A 21,571-nucleotide genomic window follows, 5' to 3' on the forward strand; every position below is an offset into this window, starting at 1 on the left:
TGAGCTGTGGTGCTGAAGAAGAGTATTGAGAATACCATGGACTGCTAGGAAAATAAACAGATTTGTCCTGGAAAGGGTTAAACCGGGTGGCTCCTTGGAGGCAAGGATTCTGAGGCTCCGTCTAACATACTTTGGACATGTTGTGAGGAGAGACCAGTCCTTAGAGAGGGACATCATGCTTGGGAGGGTGGAGGGACAGCGCAGGAGAGGAAGGCCCTCTATGAGGTGGATTGATTCAGTGACTGGGATAATTGGGATGGGAGCGTCGGAGTCAGTGCGATTGGCACAGGACAGAGCGGAGTTTAGGGCTGTTGTGCATAGGGTCGCTATGAGTCGCAGGCGACTCGACGGCACATAACAACAAGAAGTTTGGGCCTGGAGGACATCTCAGTCGCAGAAGGACAAATACTGCATAACACCACTGCTATAGGATTGACGCTGGAATACTGGAAAGAGCAGACTGATAATGAACAATGTATTGGAACAGATGAGGGGAAGAACTGTCCCAAAGGATATGACAAGGTATTACGACAATCTGGAACAAGGGAGCATTAAAGGGTGGGGTCTGGGGGGAGAGCAGGGGAGCGGGAAAGAAAATGTGCAACAACAAATAACCCCATTTTAGATATTTTAAGAAAACAAACGGGTTTTCCCGGGAGAGGGTGAAACCAAGCTTCTCTTTGGAGGCAAGGATTCTGAAGCTTCATCTTACAATCTTTGGGCATGTTGTAAGGAGGGACCAGTCCCTGGAGAAGGACCTCATGTTTGAAAGGGTAGAGGGACAGCGCAGGAGACCCTGGATGAGATGGACTCATTCAGTGATTGGGGTTATGGGGGGGTAGGTGTGTCAGAAACTGTCAAGGTTGGCTCAGGGTAGAGCAGGGTTCACAGCTGTTGCACACAGCGTCGCTATGAGTCGCCAGCGACTCGTGGGCACAAAACAACAAAATAAGATTGGAAGCCCGGGGGCAAGTAGCTTCAATAAAACAGCAGGCTGCTCGGCTTCACCCTCCGGGCAAGGTAAACCCAGCCTCCAAGGACAACACGGCCGACGCGTTTACTAAGGTTCCGGGGCGCGTGGTGACGTCACTTCCGTCGTCCTGGGCTGTGACTGGTCAGGTCGCTCCGGCGCTTCTGATACGTCGAGCCTACTACATCCCAGCGTGCTTTGCGCTGCCGATTTCTTTCTGCTTGGCTGTTCGGTTGGAAGAAGGTAGGTGGCTTGTAGTGTGTAGGTATCCGTTCCCATCGGCGTCCTTCTGCGCCCATCTACCCCCGTCTCGCCCTCCGTGGGCCATGAAGGTCCCGCAGTTTTTGCTGCAGAAGGCATTGGGCCTGGGCTCTGGCGATGCGTCTGGGCTACTTGGGTTGGCCGTACAGGCCGGGATGGTGTCTCCAGCCAGGATCAGGGGACGCACCAGGCAGACGGGGCACAGTGGCACCCACTCTGTCTGCAGCTGGCCCTTAACACTGTTCCATCCTTTCTTCTGGGCTAAAAGCCGTAGGCAGCCATGGCGCCCAGCAGGAATGGCATGATCTTGAAGCCTCACTTTCACAAAGACTGGCAGCGGCGCGTGGCCACATGGTTTAACCAGCCGGCCCGGAAGATCCGCAGGTGAGGATCCGGGACGCGAGCTGGGCAGTACGCCGGGCGCAGTCGCGTGATGACACTCTCCGGAATCGCTGCGGTGCTGTGATGAAAGCTCGTTTGAACCCTGTTGTGTCTGATGACTGCGTGCTCCTGTTGGAAGCCCTGGGGCTTTGTCTTGGGCTTGAAGCCGTAATGGTTCAGGCTTGTGGTTGCAGGTTAGCCGGGGTGCCGCCAGCACCGCCTTCCGTTGAGGGTAACTGCTCCCCTTTCTCTGACCAGACGCAAGGCCCGCCAGGCGAAAGCGCGCCGCATCGCCCCGCGCCCCGCTTCCGGCCCCATCCGGCCCATCGTGCGCTGCCCCACGGTGCGGTATCACACCAAAGTGCGAGCCGGCAGAGGCTTCAGCCTGGAAGAACTCAGGGTGAGTGCCCCCGGAACCTCGCCGGCCCCACGCTGTCCGCCCTGCCGCTGGGTCGTGTGATGACACTCTCCGGAATCGCTGAACCGCTTTGATGAAAGCTGCTTTGAACCCTTTTCCATCTGAGGACCAAGCGCTGGCGAGGGCATGACGGGGTCTGAGGGTGGGAGGGCAGAGCTTCACCTTCTGTTTTCTGGAGCAGGTCGCCGGCATCCACAAGAAGGTAGCTCGGACCATCGGAATCTCCGTGGACCCACGGAGGAGGAACAAGTCCACTGAGTCCTTGCAGGCCAACGTGCAGCGGCTGAAGGAGTATCGCTCCAAGCTCATCCTCTTCCCACGGAAGCCTTCCGCCCCCAAGAAGGGAGACAGTTCTGTGAGTACTGGGAGCTGCTTTGTCAGGCTGGAGTGGCCAGCCTGCCGTGTCGTCAGTGTCAGCCGGCACCGAGCTGCCACCCCAGGCCCATTTCAGAGGAGCTTGCCCCTTTTCTCCTACAGAGCAGTTGATGTATTCACACTGCAAGTTAGGCCTGTGGTTACACGTTGGTTACAACCCCCCAGTTCTGCTCCTTTTTTGTCTAAAATGGCTGTGTGTAAAACCATTACCTTACAGGCCTGGGAGAGTTAGGTTGACCACATCCGCGGAGGGTGTTTTCATAGCCTCCAGGTCATTGGGTTTGGGAATGGTTATGCCTGAAAAGTAGCAGTGCCATGAGTCAGTGTCTAGACTGCTCTGTGACCTCGAGGGGCACAGCTTAAAGTCACCTGGGGCCTGTAATGGGTGGGGCTTTTCCATACCTGCTATGGGGCTGTAGCTGCACCATTTCTTGGAGAGACTGAACCCAGATTCTTTGTTTTCAACAAACAGGCTGAGGAACTCAAACTGGCCACTCAGCTGACGGGACCTGTCATGCCTATCCGGAATGTAAGTGGGTGGGGATGAGGTTGGGTTAAAGGTCATATGAGGATTGACTGCTGGTGACCCTTAAGAAACCATCTTGGAAATTGTAGCAGTGGGCAAAGCGAGGGGACTCTTGCTTTAAGAAAAACTTAGGGCACTGCAATCCCACAGGTGTGTGGTTCAAATCCTCCAAGTGCTCTGCTGGAGGAGGTACAAACTCCACGTGTGCCAGTCAGAGCCAATTTGATGCTTCACCAAAACAAAAAATTTTAAACAAACAAACTAAGCCTTGGGGGCTTTGTACCTGGTTTTCAGCCACACCTCTAGGGCTTGTTCCTCTTTTCTGCTTGCAGAGCTCTGACCTCACAGGTCACCCAGAGCTGCCCTTTCAACTCTGATAGATTATTTCCACCTTGGTTTTAACCTTGCATTTTCTAAAAGTAGTTAATAAGCGCCTTCCTCAGCAGCAATGTCCTCTTAGTGCCTCGTTGCCCCTAGGAGCTTTCACTGGCCCTTTGTTATTGAGCCACAGTTGCACACTGCTCACCTCTCTCTACCTCACAGGTCTACAAGAAGGAGAAAGCCCGGGTCATTACACAGGAAGAGAAGGACTTCAAGGCCTTTGCTAGTCTCCGCATGGCCCGTGCCCATGCCCGGCTGTTTGGCATCCGGGCCAAGAGGGCAAAGGAAGCCGCAGAACAGGATGTAGAGAAGAAAAAGTAGACTGTTGTTGGGACCTTTAATAAAAACCGTGAAGCCCTCCCTGCGTGTTGTCTGCTATGGAGTGAGGGACCACATTGGAGACCAGAGGATCACTTTGTTATGGAAGGTCGTGTAGGGTTACTGGGGTGCTCCTAAAGGCCATTGGCCACACAGTCTAGGTATGCAGGGCCTGGTATCTGCTACCACTGCTGAATCCCCTTTAAGAAGTTAGTTGGGTGTGAGTGGCTCAGGACTGAGTAGAGCTTTTCAGGCGTGGTGGGATGCTACCGTTCTTGAGCAGCCTCTTGGGTTCCTAACAGGCTGTAAACAGCCATAGTAGAGCCAGGTACCTGAGAAGTCCCTCCTGGGAGCTGATCTGCATTCTCTGCACAGTGGCTGTTTGGATTTGCTTCAGCAGGGCTGACTGAGACTGCGGAGAATATGTTCAGGCATGCCTGACCCTTGTCCAACTCTCTACTCCACACTTTGTTCTGTCCCATAATCGTCATCGTCAAATGCTGAGAGGAGTGAGGGGTTTATCCTCATCTTGCACTTGACAGCAGGCTGGTGAGATTCATGGACCAAGCAAAAGGTAGAGTCATCTGAGGGTGAGAAAGGGCTGCTGCTTCTGGAGAGGCCTAGTTGGGCCTCAACTCCCCACCTGGAGAAACAGAAATCACAGTCATTTTTCTTTGGCTAATAAGTTACAGGATGGCAGCTTCTCTGCCCAGTGACCTCCCCAGAGGTCCTTCTGGTCCTGTGACATCCCACCCCCGGGGCTGGGAGCTCCTAACTGACAGGGCTGCTGAACAGAGGCTTGGCCTGGGTGCCAGGGCTGCAGCCAAGGAGCATATAATCTTGTCTGCACAGAACAGGCCATGAAACCAGAAAACGTCAGGTCTGATGGCTCTTAGCTGATAGTGAACTATGTAGAGGGTGTCTATGCCCAGGGACAGCTCCGGAAAAGTGGAACCCTCTGGCATGCTGTGTTGCAAAAGTAGTAAATTGCTAACAGGTGAAACCTCCAACTCCCTAGCAGGCTAGGACCAGCCAAAAGGCAGGAACACACCTGAGCCTTGGCAGGTGTTCTGTATTGGCCATCTTGAACAGCTGAGTAGTGTTTACAAAGTGAGGAACAGTATAGTCCTAGGTGCAGACCCAGGGTGATCCACAAGAAAGCATGGCAGGTTTTCAGTGGTGATCACCAGGTCAAGGTGTCTGGTTGGATCCAGACCTTTTAGTTCTCAGCACATTAACTGTTTCTTTGAGGGTGTAAGGTATGTCTTAGTAAATGTGAGGATACTTTGGGCATATTTTTAAGAAGAACCAGGCATTGAATACTGGGAAAGGTGTCCCCAGAGAGCATTTGTAAGAGTTGAGGGACCAGTTGGGAGTGACACTGCTTCTCCCATACTCTGTAAAAGAAGTTGTGCACTTGGGCTCGCTTCCCCACCCTCACCGTCACTGGTGCTGGTCAAAACTTTTGTGGACAGTAGTATATACTGACTTGTAACAATGAAATTACAGTATGATAACATTTCTTCACCCCTTTCTGGTGCAACAGCAAAGCTCAGGGATTGGTGTAGGTCCTGTTGGAGGTGGGGGCTGAAACCTCAGAGCTCAATGCGGAGACATCTCAGCAGTCCCCACGGTTCAGGAAGCCCAAAAGGACAGAGGGGCCAGGCTCTGAACAGTGACCGTGGGGATGGCAATGGGGGAGGCACACCCTTGAGGGTCTTGTGGGCCTAGGGAGGTTTGGTTGTGCAGGTGGGGTCCAGCTCTGTCCTCACTGTGCGCCTGAGCCATCCCTGCTGGCCCTGACCCCTGAGGTCCTGTCTGGCAGTGTGATGAGGGTGCCATTAGAAGGACCACCCTGGACACAGGTTGCTCACAGCAGCTGGAGTCCAAATCCAAGAGAAGAGGTAGACAGGGTACCACCAGTCAATCCCATCATGGGGCCAAGGAGGAAACTCTATATCTGGAAAATTGAAAGCATTACCTGGGGGCACCAATCTGGTCAGAATGGGGGTGTCCTCTCACAAATACGAGGGGTTTGTGTGAGAGAGTGCCCGTCTCCGTGTGCTAGCAACCCTATGAACAGGTAGTCGGAACCCTGTCCTGTGCCATCATCTCTTACACTAGAGCCTACTGATGAAGTCACTGACAACCCGTCTTGGGGTCTCCTTTACCGACCCTCTTACCTTTCCAAGCATGATGTTCCTTTCCAAGGAACCGCCTCACCTAGCTCTGTGTCCATAGCGTGAAAGTCAAAGGTCCGCCAAGGAGCACTCTGGCTGCCGACGTCTGTCAGCAGTCCGTGGGATAGTCAGTGATCTGGCATCACTTCTGTCATCCTTATTCACTGTCCAGCGCACTGATGCATTGCAGGTGACTAAGAAAACCATGGCCTGAATCAGGTGCACTTTAATCTTCAAACTGACATCATTTCAGCATTTTGGAGAAGTCCTTGACAGCAGATTTGCCCAATGCAGTACATCTGATTTTTTGACTTCTGGTAGAAAAGGTGTTGATCCAAGTGAAATGGAATGATTGACAACGTAAGTCCTTTCTCCATCTATCTTAAGGTTGACTGTGTGTCCTGTGTCCATACTGAAGACTTACTGTTGTTAGGTGTTGAGTAGTCTGTGGGTCATAGCAACCCTATATGAAACAGCTCTGAACACTGCCCTATCCTGAGCCTATCTAATTGTGTCCAACAGACTCAATCCTACTTCTCCAGTCATTTATTTATTCAATCCATCTCAGCCTGGATCTTCCTCTCTTGAACTGTCCCTCCACCTTTCCAACCATAATGTTCTTCCCCAAGGACTGGTCCCTCCTGGCCATGTGCCCAAAGATTGTGAGATGAAACTTCAAGATACCTCCATGGAGCAGCTTGGTTTCACCCTCTCCAAGATTGATGTGTTTGTTCTCTTAGCACGCCATACTATGTTCAGTACCCTTCTCCAGCATCCCAACTCAAGGGCATCAATCCTTTTATCGTCCTTAGTCATTGTCTAGCTCTCTGATGCATAGCAAGTTCTTGCAAAGTCTGTGGCCTGTATCAGGCACAACTTAGTCTACTAACTGACATTGTTACTCTTCAGTACTCTAGAGAGGTGTCCCTGACAGCCAACTTTCCCAATGCAATTGGAAAAAATCTTTAGGTTTCCTGACTGCTGATGCCAAGAGTTGATTGTGGAATGAAGCAAGCTGAAGTTGTTAACATCTTCAGAAACAGGTTGAGGCCTTGAGTACTAAAGAGTGAAGACCAGATGGTCTGTGGGAGGTTATCAAGAATATCATCCATGAGACTGTAAAAAGACTTACATATTAACTGCTCTACTGGGTCCAAAATCAGCTATAATGAATCACAGAGCACACGCAAGCACACTCACGATTACAAAGTTCATTTTTTTGTTGTGCACTATTGAGTTGGAACTGACTTATAGCTGACCCTCCAGTTGATTTTCAGAGACAGTTAATCATATGGGAGGAGATTGCCCATTTTCCTCCCACAGAACATCTGGTAGGTTTGAACTATGTGCCTTAGGGATTGCAGCACAGCTCTTTACCACTAAACCACCAGAGCTTCCTAAGAGGTTTAGTAAGGAAGTCAAAAGGCTGTAATTCAGGTTGGTAGCAGGATACATTTTCCACATTCGGTTCCTATCCCAAAGAAAGGCGACCCAACCGAATGTGGAAACTACAGAACAATTTCACTGATTTCACATGCAAGCAAGATTTTACTGAAAATTATCCAAAAACGACTGGAACAGCACATCAACAGAGAACTACCAGAAGTCCAGGCTGGTTTCAGAAGGGGTCGTGGTACTAGAGATATTGTAGCTGATGTTAGATGGATCTTGGCTGAAAGCAGGGAATACCAGAGGAATGTCTATCTGTGCTTCATTGACTATGCAAAGGCATTTGACTGTGTAGATCATAACAAACTGTGGCTGACTCTGAGAAGAATGGGAATCCCAGAACACTTGATCGTTCTAATGCGAAACTTATACTCGGACCAGGAGGCAGTCGTCAGAACAGAGCAAGGGAACACTGCATGGTTCAAAATTGGGAAGGGCGTACACCAGGGATGCATCCTATCTCCATACCTCTTCAACCTATATGCAGAACAGATTATCCGGGAGGCTGGGCTCTATGAGGAGAAATGTGGGGTCAGGATTGGTGGACAATTTATCAACAATCTGCGTTATGCAGATGACACAACCCTGCTTGCTGAAACTGAGGAGGACCTGAAGCGCCTGCTGCAGAGTGTCAAGGACTGCAGCCTACAATATGGATTGAGACTCAATGTCAAGAAGACAAAGATTCTCACCACTGGACCAATCGGCAGCATCAGGATGGATGGTGAAGAGATTGAGATTGTACACAGCTTTAGTTTGCTTGGCTCCACAATCAACACTCTTGGCACCAGCAGCCAGGAAATTAAAAGGTGCATTGCCATGGGAAAGTCTGCTGTTAGGGACCTCTCCAAAGTGCTGAAGAGCAGTGGTGTCTCTCTGGAGACTAAGGTGCGTCTGATACAGGCCATGGTCTTCGCAATCACTTTCTATGCATCAGAGAGTTGGACAATGACCAAGGAGGATAGAAGGAGAACTGATGCCTTTGAGCTGTGGTGCTGGAGAAGAGTACTGAGAATACCATGGACTGCTAGGAAAACAAATAGATTTGTCCTGGAGAGGGTTAAACTGGGTGGCTCCTTGGAGGCAAGGATTCTGAGGCTCCGTCTAACTTACTTCGGACATGTAGTGAGGAGAGACCAGTCCTTGGAGAGGGACAACATGCTTGGGAGGGTGGAGGGACGGCGCAGGAGAGGAAGGCCCTCTATGAGGTGGATTGATTCAGTGACTGGGATAATTGGGATGGGAGTGTCAGAGACAGTGCGACTGGCACAGGACAGAGCGGAGTTTAGGGCTGTTGTACATAGGGTCGCTATGAGTTGCAGGCGACTCGACGGCACATAACAACAACAACAACACAGCAGGATACAATTAGGACAACTTCTGAAATGTGCTCATAGGTGCCTCAGCCTTTAACCTTAAGGCTTTAGGCCAGCATTAACAGATATATTAGTCCTGCCAATTATGGCTCTTCGCTCAGTTCCCAAGGGGTAGCAGTCCCAGGTCAGCTCCCTCTCCTGTTGGGTCTCCGGCTCTCCTCTGTGCTTGTTGTTCCTGTAGGCCCTGCTCTGAATCTTTGGCCCCAAAGGATGTACACTCTGCATTCTCTGCTTCTCTGTTGCTGATTTCAACTGGTGCTACACAATCTGCTCTATTTAAAGGCAAAATTAGCCAATCTCCTTGTAAAGAGACCAACGTATCTCATTTGTATGTCCCCACTTATAAAAATGTGAGCAAGGGCCAAGTGGCAAAAGTCATGTCTGACTTTTACAACTTCACAAAGGGGAACTGTTCTATCAACTGGATCAGTAACAAAATCAATTACCATGAGGTCAGATATGTCCCCATGCTTCTGTTCCTCTTTCTACTCATCTGAACATCAATCTTACTGCTTTGCTGGGTTCAAAATCAGATACAATAGCTCACAGATCACGCAGAACCATATTGGAAAAGTCAAAAGGGTTTCATTTAGGTTAGTAGCTGGATAGTCACTCAATCAGGACAACTTCTGAAATGTGCTCACAGGCACCTCAATCTTGAGCCTCATGGCTGTAGGCCCATATTACACAGTTCTCAATCCTGCTGTCCAACAAACTTGGACAAAGGCTCGTAGCTTAGCTCATTTCTGTCTTAGCTCAGGGCTGCGGTCCCAAGCTAGCTCCATCTCTTGCTGGCTCTCTGGTTCTCTGCTTCAGCTATGGGTACTGCTGCTGCTAAGCCTCGTTGGCACAGCAATGTCTGGTCCTGAAGGGCATCCACTGCATGTTTACTTCTCCATTGCTGATGGTGAGAGACTCTCCGCTGCTAGAATCTTTCAACTTAATGGCAAGACTAGCCAATTCCATTGTGGACTGACTAGAAATCCCATCCCTTTATGGAAAGCCTAACATGCCCTATTTGCGTATTTCTGCCCATACACATGGCAGAGTCAAGTTCAATGGTTAGGAAAGTCATTTTGAATAATAAACACACCACTCGTCCCTATAGCAAAGTCAAAGTCAGTGTCTAGGAAAGTAATTTTGAACAATGAACTGTTGATTTACAGGCAGTGACCATGCAAAAACAACTAGCTAAGTGTGCATGGTTTCTGCCTGCACAAATCCACTAACCAAACCTCCCAATTCCAGAGCCACCGCCCACGATGCTGAACAGTGGGCACTGAGGGCAGTTGGAGGTGAGTTTGTCAGGGAGCCTGTGCACCGTCCCTGGGACAGCAGCCTGGGAGCTCGTCCTAAGCAGGCCTTGCTCTGGATAGCAGCACCCGTCCAAGGGGGATGGATGGCTGCCATCAGTCTAGAGCTTCCTTACAGCCCACTGCTTACCTTTACTTATCAATAGTCCATGGTTAGATTCCAGAGCAAAGCAGAAGCCTCGGATTTAAACCTAGTCTGAACTTCAGAGACATTGTTCCCAAGATAAGGAACTATGAGAAGTTGATGTGTTTGGAATCACAGAACCTGAAGAAGCTTCATATATAAGCTATTAGATCAAGGGCTGGTCAATGGGAGATAGATGTGAAGGGAGTGGGTAGAAGTGGATGGGTATCCTGGTGGATGGTGGAGCAGGGAAATAAGTGGATAAAGACACATGTGCCAAAGGTAGGGACAACACTAACACTAATTTTGAACTCCACAATAAGGGATATACTTTTAACTTGCTGGTCTGTCTGATACTTCTCTAAATCTGAACATTCACATTAAGACAGACTAGGAAGAAGGATTGGCCATCCACTTCTGAAATAGCAGGCCTCTGAAAACCCTATGTACAACTCCACAGTCAACACTCTTGGCACCAGTAGCCAGGAAATTAAAAGGCGCATTGCCATGGGAAAGTCTGCTGTTAGGGACCTCTCCAAAGTACTGAAGAGCAATGGTGTCTCTCTGGAGACTAAGGTGCGTTTGATACAGGCCATGGTCTTCGCAATCACTTGCTATGCATCAGAGAGTTGGACAATGACCAAAGAGGATAGAAGGAGAATTGATGCCTTTGAGCTATGGTGCTGGAGAAGAGTATTGAGAATACCATGGACCGCTAGGAAAACAAACAGATTCGTCCTGGAAAGGGTTAAACCGGATGGCACCTTAGAGGCAAGGATTCTGAGGCTCCGTCTAACATACTTTGGACATGTTGTGAGGAGAGATAGGTCCTTGGAGAAGGACATCATCCTTGGGAGGGTGGAGGGACGGCGCAGGTGGGGAAGGCCCTCTATGAGGTGGACTGATTCAGTGACTGGGATAATCGGGATGGGAGTGTCAGAGACAGTGCGATTGGCACAGAGTCGCAAGCGACTCGATGGCACATAACAACAACAACTGTTGTCTCATCTCATTTCCACCAGAACCCACCAGAAGCTCTGGGAAAGAAGGATGAGCAGTCTCTTCTCTTCAAGATTTCCAGTCTTGGAAACTGCTGGAGGTTTCAGCTATGGGTCAGAACCACCTCGCTGGCTGTCAGCCAGCCAGCTCACCTAATCCCCTTCCATCGCAACTCCTCCAGAGGGCAAAGCCACAAAGCTGCTTCACTGACCTGGAACTGGACCTCAGCCTTTCTTCTACAAGCCAAGTGCTTCTGATTGCAAGCCCTAGTTCAGCCCTGTGCAGGGAAAACAGTTATTTGCTGTGGACACAGCAATGCCTTCACCAGCTTGTGGATGGGACAGGCAGAACCTCAGGTGCAGACAGGTGGAGGTGGTACAGGAGGGTGCTGTCCACTCCTCTCCCCTCCACCACCAGTCCCTCAGTCTGTGGGTTGTGGGAATGCCCCTATCACCTATCTGGGCCCCCTGCACCCTGCCAGCAGCTGGCCCCAAGGGCACAACAGGAGGACGGGCCTAGGTAGGATGGCTTGAAGATGCTGGGGGGATGCTAGACCCCAGAATTCACCCCTTGATCAGTTTGTCCACTCTCACTGGGGTCAGCAGCCGGGCTCACATGGCCCGTGTTTCTTCTGCACTAGTGACCTTTCCTCTTCCCATAAAGATATCAGGCATCGGGTTTAGGGCCCAGCCTATCAAGGTATAGTCAGCAGAGTAAGTGTTCAGCTGCTCACGGAAAGGCCAGAATTGGAATCCACTAGCTGCTCCATGGGAGAAAGAAAGCAGTCTCCTTCCATTCAGCTCTTCAACCTCGGAAACCCAATGGAGGGGAGGGATGGACGGGTATCCCTTGGTCAGAAGTGACCCAATGGGGGCAGTGGTCTGGGTTTTGGGTTCTACTACAGAATGGACTCTTCTCACTACACCTCAATGACCTTGTTTCCTACCCCTACCATGGCCTGTGACCACCTGTTGGGGTCCGGTGTGAGGTTACAACCAGGATGCCCAGTCCAGCTAAAAACCATCGCCAGACACAACCCACAGGAAACACCAGATGGTATTCCCATCAACCGAAGAAGAGAGAGAAGAAAATATAGTGGGTTTGGAAGTTGTGTCTCTGAGGCCCAGAGCTTTTAAAGGACCCACTGAAGTCTTCATCAGTGGGCTTGTCGCGTGAACAGAGGGTAAGCTGTTTATCCCTCAAACTTGTTTCTGGGCCACAAGCTATTATTATTTGTTTTTTTTTGTGGGGGGAGAGTGGAGGGACGGCACAGGAGAGGAAGACTTTCGATGAGATGGATCGATTCTGTGAGTGGAGTGGTGGGAATGAGTGTGTTTGAGATGGCAAGGTTGGCACAGGATAGAACAGCATTTAGGGCTCTTGTACAAATGACTCGATGGCACATAACAACAACATCATCATCATCATAATCATTGTTATTATTATTATTATTTTATAATATTATATAAATATAAAATTAAATTGTGATACCACAGGACCGAGCTGGGTACACAGTGAGCGAGCTGGTGAGGTGTGCTGATTCTGCTTGTGAATTGCTTTTAAATGTTTTACTAAAAACCCTGCATGGTCCTTTCAGAACCTGGCTGATGCCTGTAGTTTCTGGAGAGCCACTTCTAAATCTTTGGGTGATTTTTAAACATTGGGTGTCTTGGCTCTTAAGCCCTTCTAATCTTTTTCATGAACCCCATCATGGTCTCAGGTGCTTCCAGACCTCAGATTTCAGGAGCCACCAGATGCACCAAGTCCCTCTCTGAAACTTCTTCACGTCTAGAGAATGTTGACTTGCTCTCGGGTCACTGCATCTTTCAAGGGCTCTGCCCTCTCAACCTCTACTCATACTTCAAAACCCACACAACTCAGTCCCCATGTGCAATCCTCTTTGTGCTGCTTGGCCCTCAGCCTGGAGCTGTGTGAGTCCTTGGCCTCTTCCACCATTGTCCATTGAATTCTGAGGTAGTTCTGGGAGTGAGTAAGTGGGCAAATAAAGAAATCTGTCAATGAATGAATTAATCAGGCAAGTGAATGAACAGTACATGAGGGAATAGCAGAGTCAATCAGCGGATCAATGTGTGAGTGAATGAATCAATAAGCTGTAGAGAAGGGGCCCTGGGGAGCCCTTGCCTGGCCCTCGCTGACCTGCCCGGAAGGTATTCTTGCTCTCTGCAGCTTCTCAGTGTGTCCGGATTGCATTCCCAGGAGACTGACCATCCCTCTCCAAGCCTCACTTTCTCTTCCATAAAATGGCAATAGGGCTCCAGTTAGATCAAGAGTTGTGATCCTTTGAGCACTTCCCTAGAAAGGCCACCTATTCTCCTCTGGGAGGGACTCGCTGGCACCCTGGAAGGTGGAGGAAGTGGCATCTAAATTTCCAACACAAGGTCCCAGGAAGCCTTAAGCTCTGGCTTGGGCTTCCTGGAGTGACTGACCACCAGCAGTAGAGTCCACAAGGACAGGCCTTATTCCTCCCCAGAAAGCAGAGGGCCCAGCAGATCTGTGTCCTCTCTCCTTGCCCAGGACCAAGTTCACACCACGAGGAATGAGAGAACACCTCAGATGAGGCTGGCCAAAGTCCTGACCCACAACCCCTAGAGGACAGTGAGCTGGAACAGCTGAGCTACAAGCCCCCATGTCTGGGGTGGTCTGTGCTGCAGTGAGGATAGGACCCTCTGCCCAGCCTCTCTGAGGCTGTGCACACTGGCAGGCATCAGCAGGTGGGTGGAACATGGGCTTTGGGTCCCAGCTCTCCTGACTCCCTGGGTGGGCACTGTCTCTGTTGTCCAGGTGCTCCCAAACTCCATCCTCAAAGAGCCTACAGGGTCTGCATGAGCAGAGACCCTTCAGCAGACCCACCTGCTGCCTGTGTTGGCTGCTTATGGGGACATGTGTCAGAGCACGAAGACAGAGATAGAGATGTGCAGTGTGGCCGCAAGGAGAAGAATATGCAGCCTTGCCAGGAGAGCCGTGTGGATGGCTTCCCCCTCTGGACCTCTGGAGGAGCTCAGCCTCCCCACACCTGGGCCTTCCAGCCACCAGAACCGGGGCAAGAAGGACTGCGCTAAGGCACAGAGCTCTGCTGTCTTGTTAGGGGCTGTCAAGTAGACCTCAACTCACGGGGACCCTGTCACCCACAGAGCTGAGCTGTGCCCTGTCCTGTGTCATCCTCATGAACTTAGGTGCTCCAGGCCTTGATGATCACTGTGTCAGTCCTCTGTCTGACCTTCCACCTTTCCCAGCAGGAAGTCTTTTTCCAGAGCTGGTCCCTCCTGACAACAGGCCTGCAATATGTGAGACCACATTCGGTATCCTTGCCTCCAGGGAACAGCCTGGTTGCACAGCCTCCTGCTGCTGTACCACAGCCACAGGAAACAAGTCCAGCAGCCACGTGGCTTTAACTCCTCTATGTTCTCATCAGAACCTCTGGTGGTGTGACGTGCACAGTACTGAGCTGCTGACCAAAACTGGGGTGGTTTAAATCCACTGGCCACTAGGCCACAGAAAGATGGACAATCTCCTGCTATAAAAACTCACAGCCTCAGAACCCTGATGGCCAGTTGCTGTGAATCAGAACCAACTCAGCAGTGGGCTTGGGTTGAGCCACTCAGAACGGAGACAAGGCAGAGTGGGCTTCCACCAAGATCACCTGGGTACAGGTCCTGCAGGCTCTGAGTCAGGACTCACTCGGCCACACGGCTGACGGGGCTGACGGGCTGACAGGTGATGTTCTGACTTGTCATGTGGGCTCTTATGGGGATCAACTCAGAACATAAAGATACACTGCTGAGCGGTGGGCCTATGAACTGTCCACCACAGAGCTAGGCTCAGGGACAGCATCCTTTGGAAAAAGTCCCTGAGGGCTGCCTGCTGCAGGGCCCTGATGGGGAAGACCCCCAGAGCAGCCTCACCAGGGACCTCCACCTGGCCCTTCAAAGGGATGTCACACGATTGTCCCCGTGTTGCTCACAGAGGCCAGGTGCCGCTGAACAGGTTCCCGGCAGCTGGTTCTGGGATGCCTGGACCTGCATATGGGGAGCCCATGTGTTCCCCTGGCCCAGCGGGTGGTTGGTGGACTAAGGAGCTGGGCCAAGTAGGAAGCATGGGCGAGAGCTCACCTCTGTGAACTGGTTTCTGAAGGTCTCTGGGTCTGGGCTGGTTTCTACGAGGGACTGGAAGAGATAGGAAAGGAGGTGCCCTCATGCCTTGGAATTCCTGATGGCTACGCAGGAAGACTGTGGGGTTCACTGAGCGCCCCCTGAGACAGCTCGCAGGGAGCAGGACTTCGCTTCAAGACCACTCAGGGTGCGATCCCACATATGAACACCAGGGTGCGCTATGCTCCTAGCTGGGTCACGCACCTGTCCCCAGGTTAGCAGTTATCTGACCCCAGGATCTTCTCTGGAGCCCTGGTTGCTAAACCTGAGTCGGAAGCCTGGGTTTGTCTCTTTCCTGCCAGCTTCACCTTGGGCTGAAGCCTCCCTTACACGCCTTTCCTTCCTAAGCTTCTAGGTAGGTTTGCGTCCTACTTTTAAGCAGAAATTGGCAAAGAAAATGAGCTGGGAGGTGGTTTTCTGTCCCTGCCAATACCTCCTTTTCCGTGCTGCTTCTGCTGCCAGGACCCAGGGTCTAGACAGAGTGAAGCCTGTTGGTGGAGGCTTAACTGAGCAGGTGGGTTCACTGAGACCCTGAGCCCGGAACCCCCAAAGGCCAGCGAGGGCTTATTTTGAACTCCAGGCTGACAATGAGGTCCACCTACCACACCCGACACGGGGGACTCCAAGACCCCAGGAACGATAGAAGGAAACCCGTCCTGTACACACAGTAGGTGCCCACCTGTGGCTTGGTGGTCCATCAATGAATACTGCAGAGCCAGAGGTGGAGTAAAAGAGATCTGGGGTGCATGAAGATTTGGTGCATAGCCGGCCCCAGTGACCCTGTGGCCTTACGCAGTGAGGGCTCCGCAGGAACACCCCCTTATCAGACTTGGGGCAGCCACTCAACAGCTGGACACAGACTCTGGTCCCAGAGACCCGAGGGAGACGCGCAGACGGGAAAGTTGCGGGTCCCTGACCCCAAACATCTAGGCCTGGAGAGGGGCCAGCACACGGTCACGCGGAGATTTGAACCCAGGGGCCCTGGGATCCCATTTCCTCAGCCGCCCCTTCCAGAGGGCCTGGGGCTCTAATCTTCTCGACTGACCCTCCCAGACCACTCACTCCTGCTCCTAATCCACGGCCCCCCTCTGCTCCGCCCCCTCCACTGTCCCCCTCTCCACCCCACCTCCCCGCGGCCGCCTGGAGCCACGTGTGCGGGCGTGCCTGGAGCGCGGCCACGCCTGGCTGGACCACCATTTCCCCGGCGGTGGCGCGGACCGGCGGCCGGTAGTCCCCCAGCGCCGAGCGGGCTCCTCCTTCAGCCTAGCTCCGGCGACCAGCATGAGCGCGCGCTCCGAGCGCGGGGCGGCCGTGGCCCTGGGGGTGGTGCCCGCACCCTGCGCCTCCAAGGTGGAGCTGCGGCTCAGCTGCCGGCACCTGCTGGACCGAGACCCGCTCACCAAGTCTGACCCCAGCGTGGTGCTGCTGGTGCAGTCACAGGGCCAGTGGGAGCAGGTAGGGAGTAGGGGCGGCGGGGGCAGAGGCAGGACAGGGCGCGGGGCTGGAGACTGGGGACCACGCAGGCGCCCAGGGCTACAGCTGGGCTCAGGAGAGGGTCGCCAGCTGGGAGTGTGCCCCGGCTGCGGCGCTGGGCTTGGGGCTAGCGACTGGTCTGGACTGGTCAGTGCGGCGCGGGGAGGGGGACAGGGGAGCACCGTAGAGAGAGTGGCAACCCCAGGGCCGGCGCCCCACAGGTGTTGGGGTTCAGGGCCCCAGTGCAGTGCCTAGCAGCAAAGGACAGCGGGAGACTTGCTGGGCCACAGAGCTGAGGGGAGCAGGGAGGAGGGACGGGCCGCAATGATTGGTGAGCATGTGAGGGGTGAGCTGGGGTAGAGCCCACCCTTGCCCCCAGGACATACCCCTAGCGCCAGGCCTGTCTATGGGTCTTCTGCAGAGTGCCTAGAGCTGGAGACCCCAACCCCCCTAGGCGACTGGGAGCGACCTTGGAGTGGGGGCTGCTGGGCTGTCTTGTCAGGGCTCAGGGGCCCCCCACCTGTTCTGTCATTTTCTTCCCTTGGAGGCTCTAATGTGGGTTCCCCAACCCCCAGGGAGACCCCACTAATGAAAGCATGTGAGCAAGGTCCATGTCAGGGACCCAGCAGCGTCTGGCTTGGTGAAACATCTTACCTTCACATCCTGGGGACCCTGCTCTCCGCCCCACCACCCCAGGACCCCAAAGGCCAGCTGGAGAGAGGGGCACAATGAAGCACAGGTGTTGGGGGACTTGAACCTGAGGCTGGACCTCCAATGTGGGACCCTGGCTGCAGTGGCAGCTTTAGACAGGCAGGGGTGGGTGCAGGGACCCTGTGGGGCAGAAGTCCGAAGAGGAGATAGCAGGGAGATCCATTTGAGGCCTCAGTGGGGGTGGTAGGGGGCCTCAGGTGGGGTGCAGGGTTGAAGTGAGCAGGAGCAATTGGGCCTGGTGGAGCCCACCTGTTTCCAGCCACTTTGCTGGCTGCCGTCTCACCTTGTGCTCAGCTCTGATCACCTGTGCCCCTGCGGGTTTTCTTGTGGGGTTACAGGCATCATGCATCCGGGTAAGCCAGGGGTCCCTGCACCTGGGAGGCTCTCCCTGTGACCCTCTGCAATGGCCGGGTGCTGTGGACCTGACTCTTGACCCAGCTTCAGCCTCCCTAGCCAGAACAGTGGAGTCAGGCGTGGAGGGGACAGGGGACATAGGGAAGCCACAGCCTAGGCTGGCCAGGGGCAGGCTTTACTGTAGAGCGGGCACCCAGGGCCCAGGAGGGACCATATCCTATGGGGTGGAGGCAGGGCTGGACAGAACAAGTCCTCCTGCAGGATTGAGGGACAGTCAAAGACTAGGAGAACTCAGGACTGGAAGTGCCTCCCTTGAGGGGAGACCCTTCCTTGGTCATCAGCTCTGGCCACTGGTTGCAGGTGGACAGGACCGAGGTTGTCCGGAGCAGCCTGCATCCTGTCTTCTCCCGGGTCTTCACACTTGACTACTATTTTGAGGAGGTGCAGAAGCTACGCTTTGAGGTCTATGACACCCACGGAACCAGTGGCCTCAGCTGCCCCGAGGATGACTTCCTAGGGGGCTCAGAGTGCACCTTGGGGCAGGTGGGCAGCGGCTGGGGGGAGTGGCCCAGTGGTGAGGGGGTGACAGTTTCTTAAACGCTTGTGGTGTGCGGGCACTGTGGGAATCCCTGCTGTGAGGTACCAGGGCCTTTCACCTCCAGAGCTCTTTGTCTCAGAAACTCTATCCTTGTTTATTTAAATGTTTAATTTTGAGTAGGGTGATACTTCCACGCAGCTAATAAGCTGAGAAACATAAGGTATGTCACCCTTTGCCCCGTCCCGAGCCACACTCCCCTTGTCTCACACCCACAACGTGCTTGAGTAGACTTCCCTTCCTGAGACACTGACCAGCACAACCTACTAGAGCAATCGCACCTGCAACTTTTCTGTTTTTGAACACAAACCATTGGTGTGCAACCTGTTTTTCTCATTTACATAAGGAGCCCTCTCCTACTTGGCCAGAACGGTCTCCTGAGTACAAGGCACAGTGCAGGGTGGCGTTCTGTCCTTCATCTGTCCAGCTTCTGCTTGCTGGACACTGGGTTTTCCGCCCTTGGCTAATATCTTCTTCCTGTTCTGAGTGTAATTACAGCTTCTGTGAGCCTCCAATTACAGTGCCTTTTTATGTGTCCTGGGCTGTGGCTGCCCCTCATCCTCTAATGGGCTCTTCCCCAGCCCTTTCTCTCAGTTTAATTCACAGGCAGTGAGATGCATAGACCCTGAGTTGAGACAAGCCTGGACACATGGCCAGTCCCCACTGGTGTAGATTGTCACCTTCTTGGGCCCTGCACCCCTTTGAGCTGTGCTCTCCCAGCAGCACCACCAGCCTCCTCCCCAGCCCCTTCCAGCAGCCCTCTCATCAGTCCCCCTCCCCAGCCATGCTAGCAGCTCCCTCCCAGTAGCCCCCTCTCCAGTTCCTGCCTTCATCCTTTCCCCAGCTCCCCCAGCAGCCCCCTTTCCAGCCCCCCACCCCGTGGCTGGCTCTGATTTGCTGCCACAGCCGTGAATCACACAGAATGTTCTCGTAAGTGGTGGCCTCTTTTACCAACATGATGTCTGTGACTCACCCCAGTGCTGCCTGTGTGGAGCTGGCTCCAGCATTCCCTCTGTCCCCCCATTTTACAGATAAGAGGACTGAGAGCTAGGGAGCATGCCCGCCCATGCAAGCAGGGAGCAGGGTCCACCCAGGCCTTGTGAGGCAGGATGGGATGCAGGGCTGAGAGGAATGTTGGGGGAGCCCAGACTGTCCCCCATCATGTTCAGGGCACTTTGTGGCAAAACTGTGGGATTCTCCTAACAGCCCAGATATTGATGGCCTGTCCTACCCTGATGACCTGGTGACAGTGCTGTAGACAGCTGTGTCCCGATCAGCTCACCCAGCGGGGAGACAGGCAGCAGGCCCGGGGGCCCTGGAGGACCGGGGTGCTGATGCAGGAAAGGACCTCTGCCCCTGTGCCCTCATCATAGCCATCCTACCCTCCCCAGTCGGTTTCTGTGTCTGAGGACTGAGCCCCTTCTTGGGGGTGTGGAATCCAGGCAGAAAGCAGCAGGAAGGGTCAGCCAAGGATGTGGCCTTGGGCAGAACTCAGGGAGGAAGCCTGAGGTGGGGGCATGTGCCCAGGTGAGGTGTTGGGGACAGGGAGAGGAGGGAGGAGGGAGGCTGACCAGGGCGAGCAGCAGTCCAGGGCTCAGGGCCGCCATCACGTCTCAGTCCTGCCCCTGGCCTGTCTCCTGACTTCCAGATTGTAGCCCAGAGGAAGATGACCCGGCCACTGCTCCTCAAGTCTGGCAGGAACGCTGGCAAGTCCACCATCACGGTGAGGCCACCAGTGTCCCCGTACCCCAAGGCCCCAGGCTGTGTACCTCCTACTGCCCCATCTTTTTTGCTGACCTTCACCCCAGCTTCGAAGGCTGTAGACCCCAGAATGAAGACCCTGAGGGCTCTCTTAGGCTGGATTACGGCCAGGGAGAGGACTCCCAGGCATGGGCCCCTGGTGCTGGCCCCCTGGGGGAGGAGCCTCTAGCCAGGTTAGAACCTCTCATCTGGCCAGAGGCTTCCTGGCGATGCTGTGAGCTGTATCCCACTCTGCCCAGGTGATAGCAGAGGACATTTCAGGGAATGATGGCTACGTGGAGCTATCTTTTCGGGCCAAGAAGCTGGATGACAAGGTGAGACCAGACACCCCCTAGCTTGGCTGTGGTCTCAGTTTTTTCATCTGTAAAATGAGTAAAGAACAGGGCTGTTCTGGGAGGTGATGAGAAAAAGGAAGAGGAAGCTGTTAGAGTGATGGGTGGAGCTTGGGGCTCGAACGAGAGCTGCTTGTGCCAGGGCCTGGTGTGCCCAGGGCAGGGTGTACCAGGGCAGGGTATATCCAGGGAAGAAAATGCCAGGTCTAGGTGTGCCCAGGGCAGGGCATGGCAGGGACAGGGTATGCCAGGGCTGGGTGTGCCAAGGGCCAGTGTGCCAGGGCCAGGTGGGCCCTGAGCAGAGTATACCCAGGGCATAGTGTGCCAGGGCTTGATGTACCCAGGGCCGTATGTGCCAGAGAAGGGCATACCAGGGCCAAGTGTACGCAGGGCCAGGTGTGCTAGGGTCAGATGTGTCCAGGGCAGGGTGTGCCAGGGCTGGTTATACCCAGGGCAGGGCATGTCAAGACCTAGTGTACCCAGGGCAGGGAATGCCAGGGCTGGTTATACCCAGGGCAGGGAATGCCAGGGCTGGTTATACCCAGGGCAGGGAATGCCAGGGCTGGTTATACCCAGGGCCGGGTGTGCCAGGGCTGGTTATACCCAGGGCCAGGTGTGTCAGGGCTGTCTGCTCCTGTCATTGCAGCTGCTATTGGTGATTGGTATTGCTATCATGCCTGACTCTGCTATTGATCACTGGTACTGTGACCTTTACTGTCGCTGCCCTTGACTTCTGGTGTGGCTGTGTTACTGCTGGACCTCTGCTGCTGTGCTTTATAGGGAGTTGTGCTGGCAACAGAAAAGTGGCGCCTCTTTGATGTTTCAAATATACCAGCAACTCTGAGAAAAATGGGCAGTCTCCTCCCATGTGACTAACAGCTTCTGGAGCATCTGCTGGCAGTTGTTCCCACCCGGTAGCAATGAACTTGAGAGTTTTGGTTAGTTTTGCTGTTGATGACTGTGCCGCTAGTGTTGGTGTTAGAACTGTTGTTACTGATCCTGGTGCTGCCATCACTGCTGTTGTCACCGTTACCCCTGTCTTCCTGGTGCTGCCATCACTGCTGTTGTCACCGTTACCCCTGTCTTCCTGGTGCTGCCATCACTG

General features: G+C 53.4%; 2 protein-coding genes across 4 annotated transcripts in view; both read left to right on the top strand.

Moving 5' to 3' along the window:
• The first annotated feature begins 1,498 nt into the window (after window positions 1–1,498).
• On the top strand, window positions 1,499–3,634 carry RPL13 (ribosomal protein L13). Of its 3 annotated transcripts, XM_006902852.1 has the most exons (6): window positions 1,512–1,615; window positions 1,871–2,012; window positions 2,212–2,232; window positions 2,374–2,385; window positions 2,878–2,934; window positions 3,475–3,633. In XM_006902852.1, the coding sequence occupies exons 1-6, from the start codon at window positions 1,512–1,514 to the stop codon at window positions 3,631–3,633; spliced, it is 495 nt and encodes a 164-aa protein (XP_006902914.1). The 3 variants fall into 3 exon arrangements, with proteins under 3 accessions (XP_006902912.1, XP_006902914.1, XP_006902913.1); XM_006902850.1 differs by having other exon boundaries at window positions 1,499–1,615; window positions 2,212–2,385; window positions 3,475–3,634; XM_006902851.1 differs by having other exon boundaries at window positions 1,871–1,973; window positions 2,230–2,385.
• Window positions 3,635–16,400: 12,766 nt separating this feature from the next.
• The window catches only part of CPNE7 (copine VII), a 12,878-nt gene continuing 7,707 nt past the window's right edge, over window positions 16,401–21,571 (top strand). The window contains exons 1-4 of the mRNA XM_006902860.1: window positions 16,401–16,695; window positions 18,139–18,321; window positions 20,022–20,096; window positions 20,374–20,448. Coding sequence (XP_006902922.1) covers window positions 16,522–16,695; window positions 18,139–18,321; window positions 20,022–20,096; window positions 20,374–20,448 — 507 coding nt within the window. The 5' untranslated portion in view covers window positions 16,401–16,521. The remainder of the gene's footprint in view (window positions 16,696–18,138; window positions 18,322–20,021; window positions 20,097–20,373; window positions 20,449–21,571) is intronic.

Source organism: Elephantulus edwardii, unplaced genomic scaffold (genome assembly GCF_000299155.1).
Source record: "Elephantulus edwardii isolate Elephantulus edwardi_28Jun2011 unplaced genomic scaffold, EleEdw1.0 scaffold00463, whole genome shotgun sequence".
In the NCBI taxonomy this organism is placed as follows: Eukaryota; Metazoa; Chordata; class Mammalia; order Macroscelidea; family Macroscelididae; genus Elephantulus; species Elephantulus edwardii.

Coding starts and splice junctions, on each gene's coding strand:
- RPL13 (XM_006902850.1), top strand. CDS start 1,512: ATGGCGCCCAGCAGGAATGGCATGATCTTGAAGCCTCACTTTCACAAA. Junction 2,013..2,211: donor TCAGCCTGGAAGAACTCAGG/GTGAGTGCCCCC, acceptor TTTCTGGAGCAG/GTCGCCGGCATCCACAAGAA. Junction 2,386..2,877: donor CCAAGAAGGGAGACAGTTCT/GTGAGTACTGGG, acceptor TTCAACAAACAG/GCTGAGGAACTCAAACTGGC.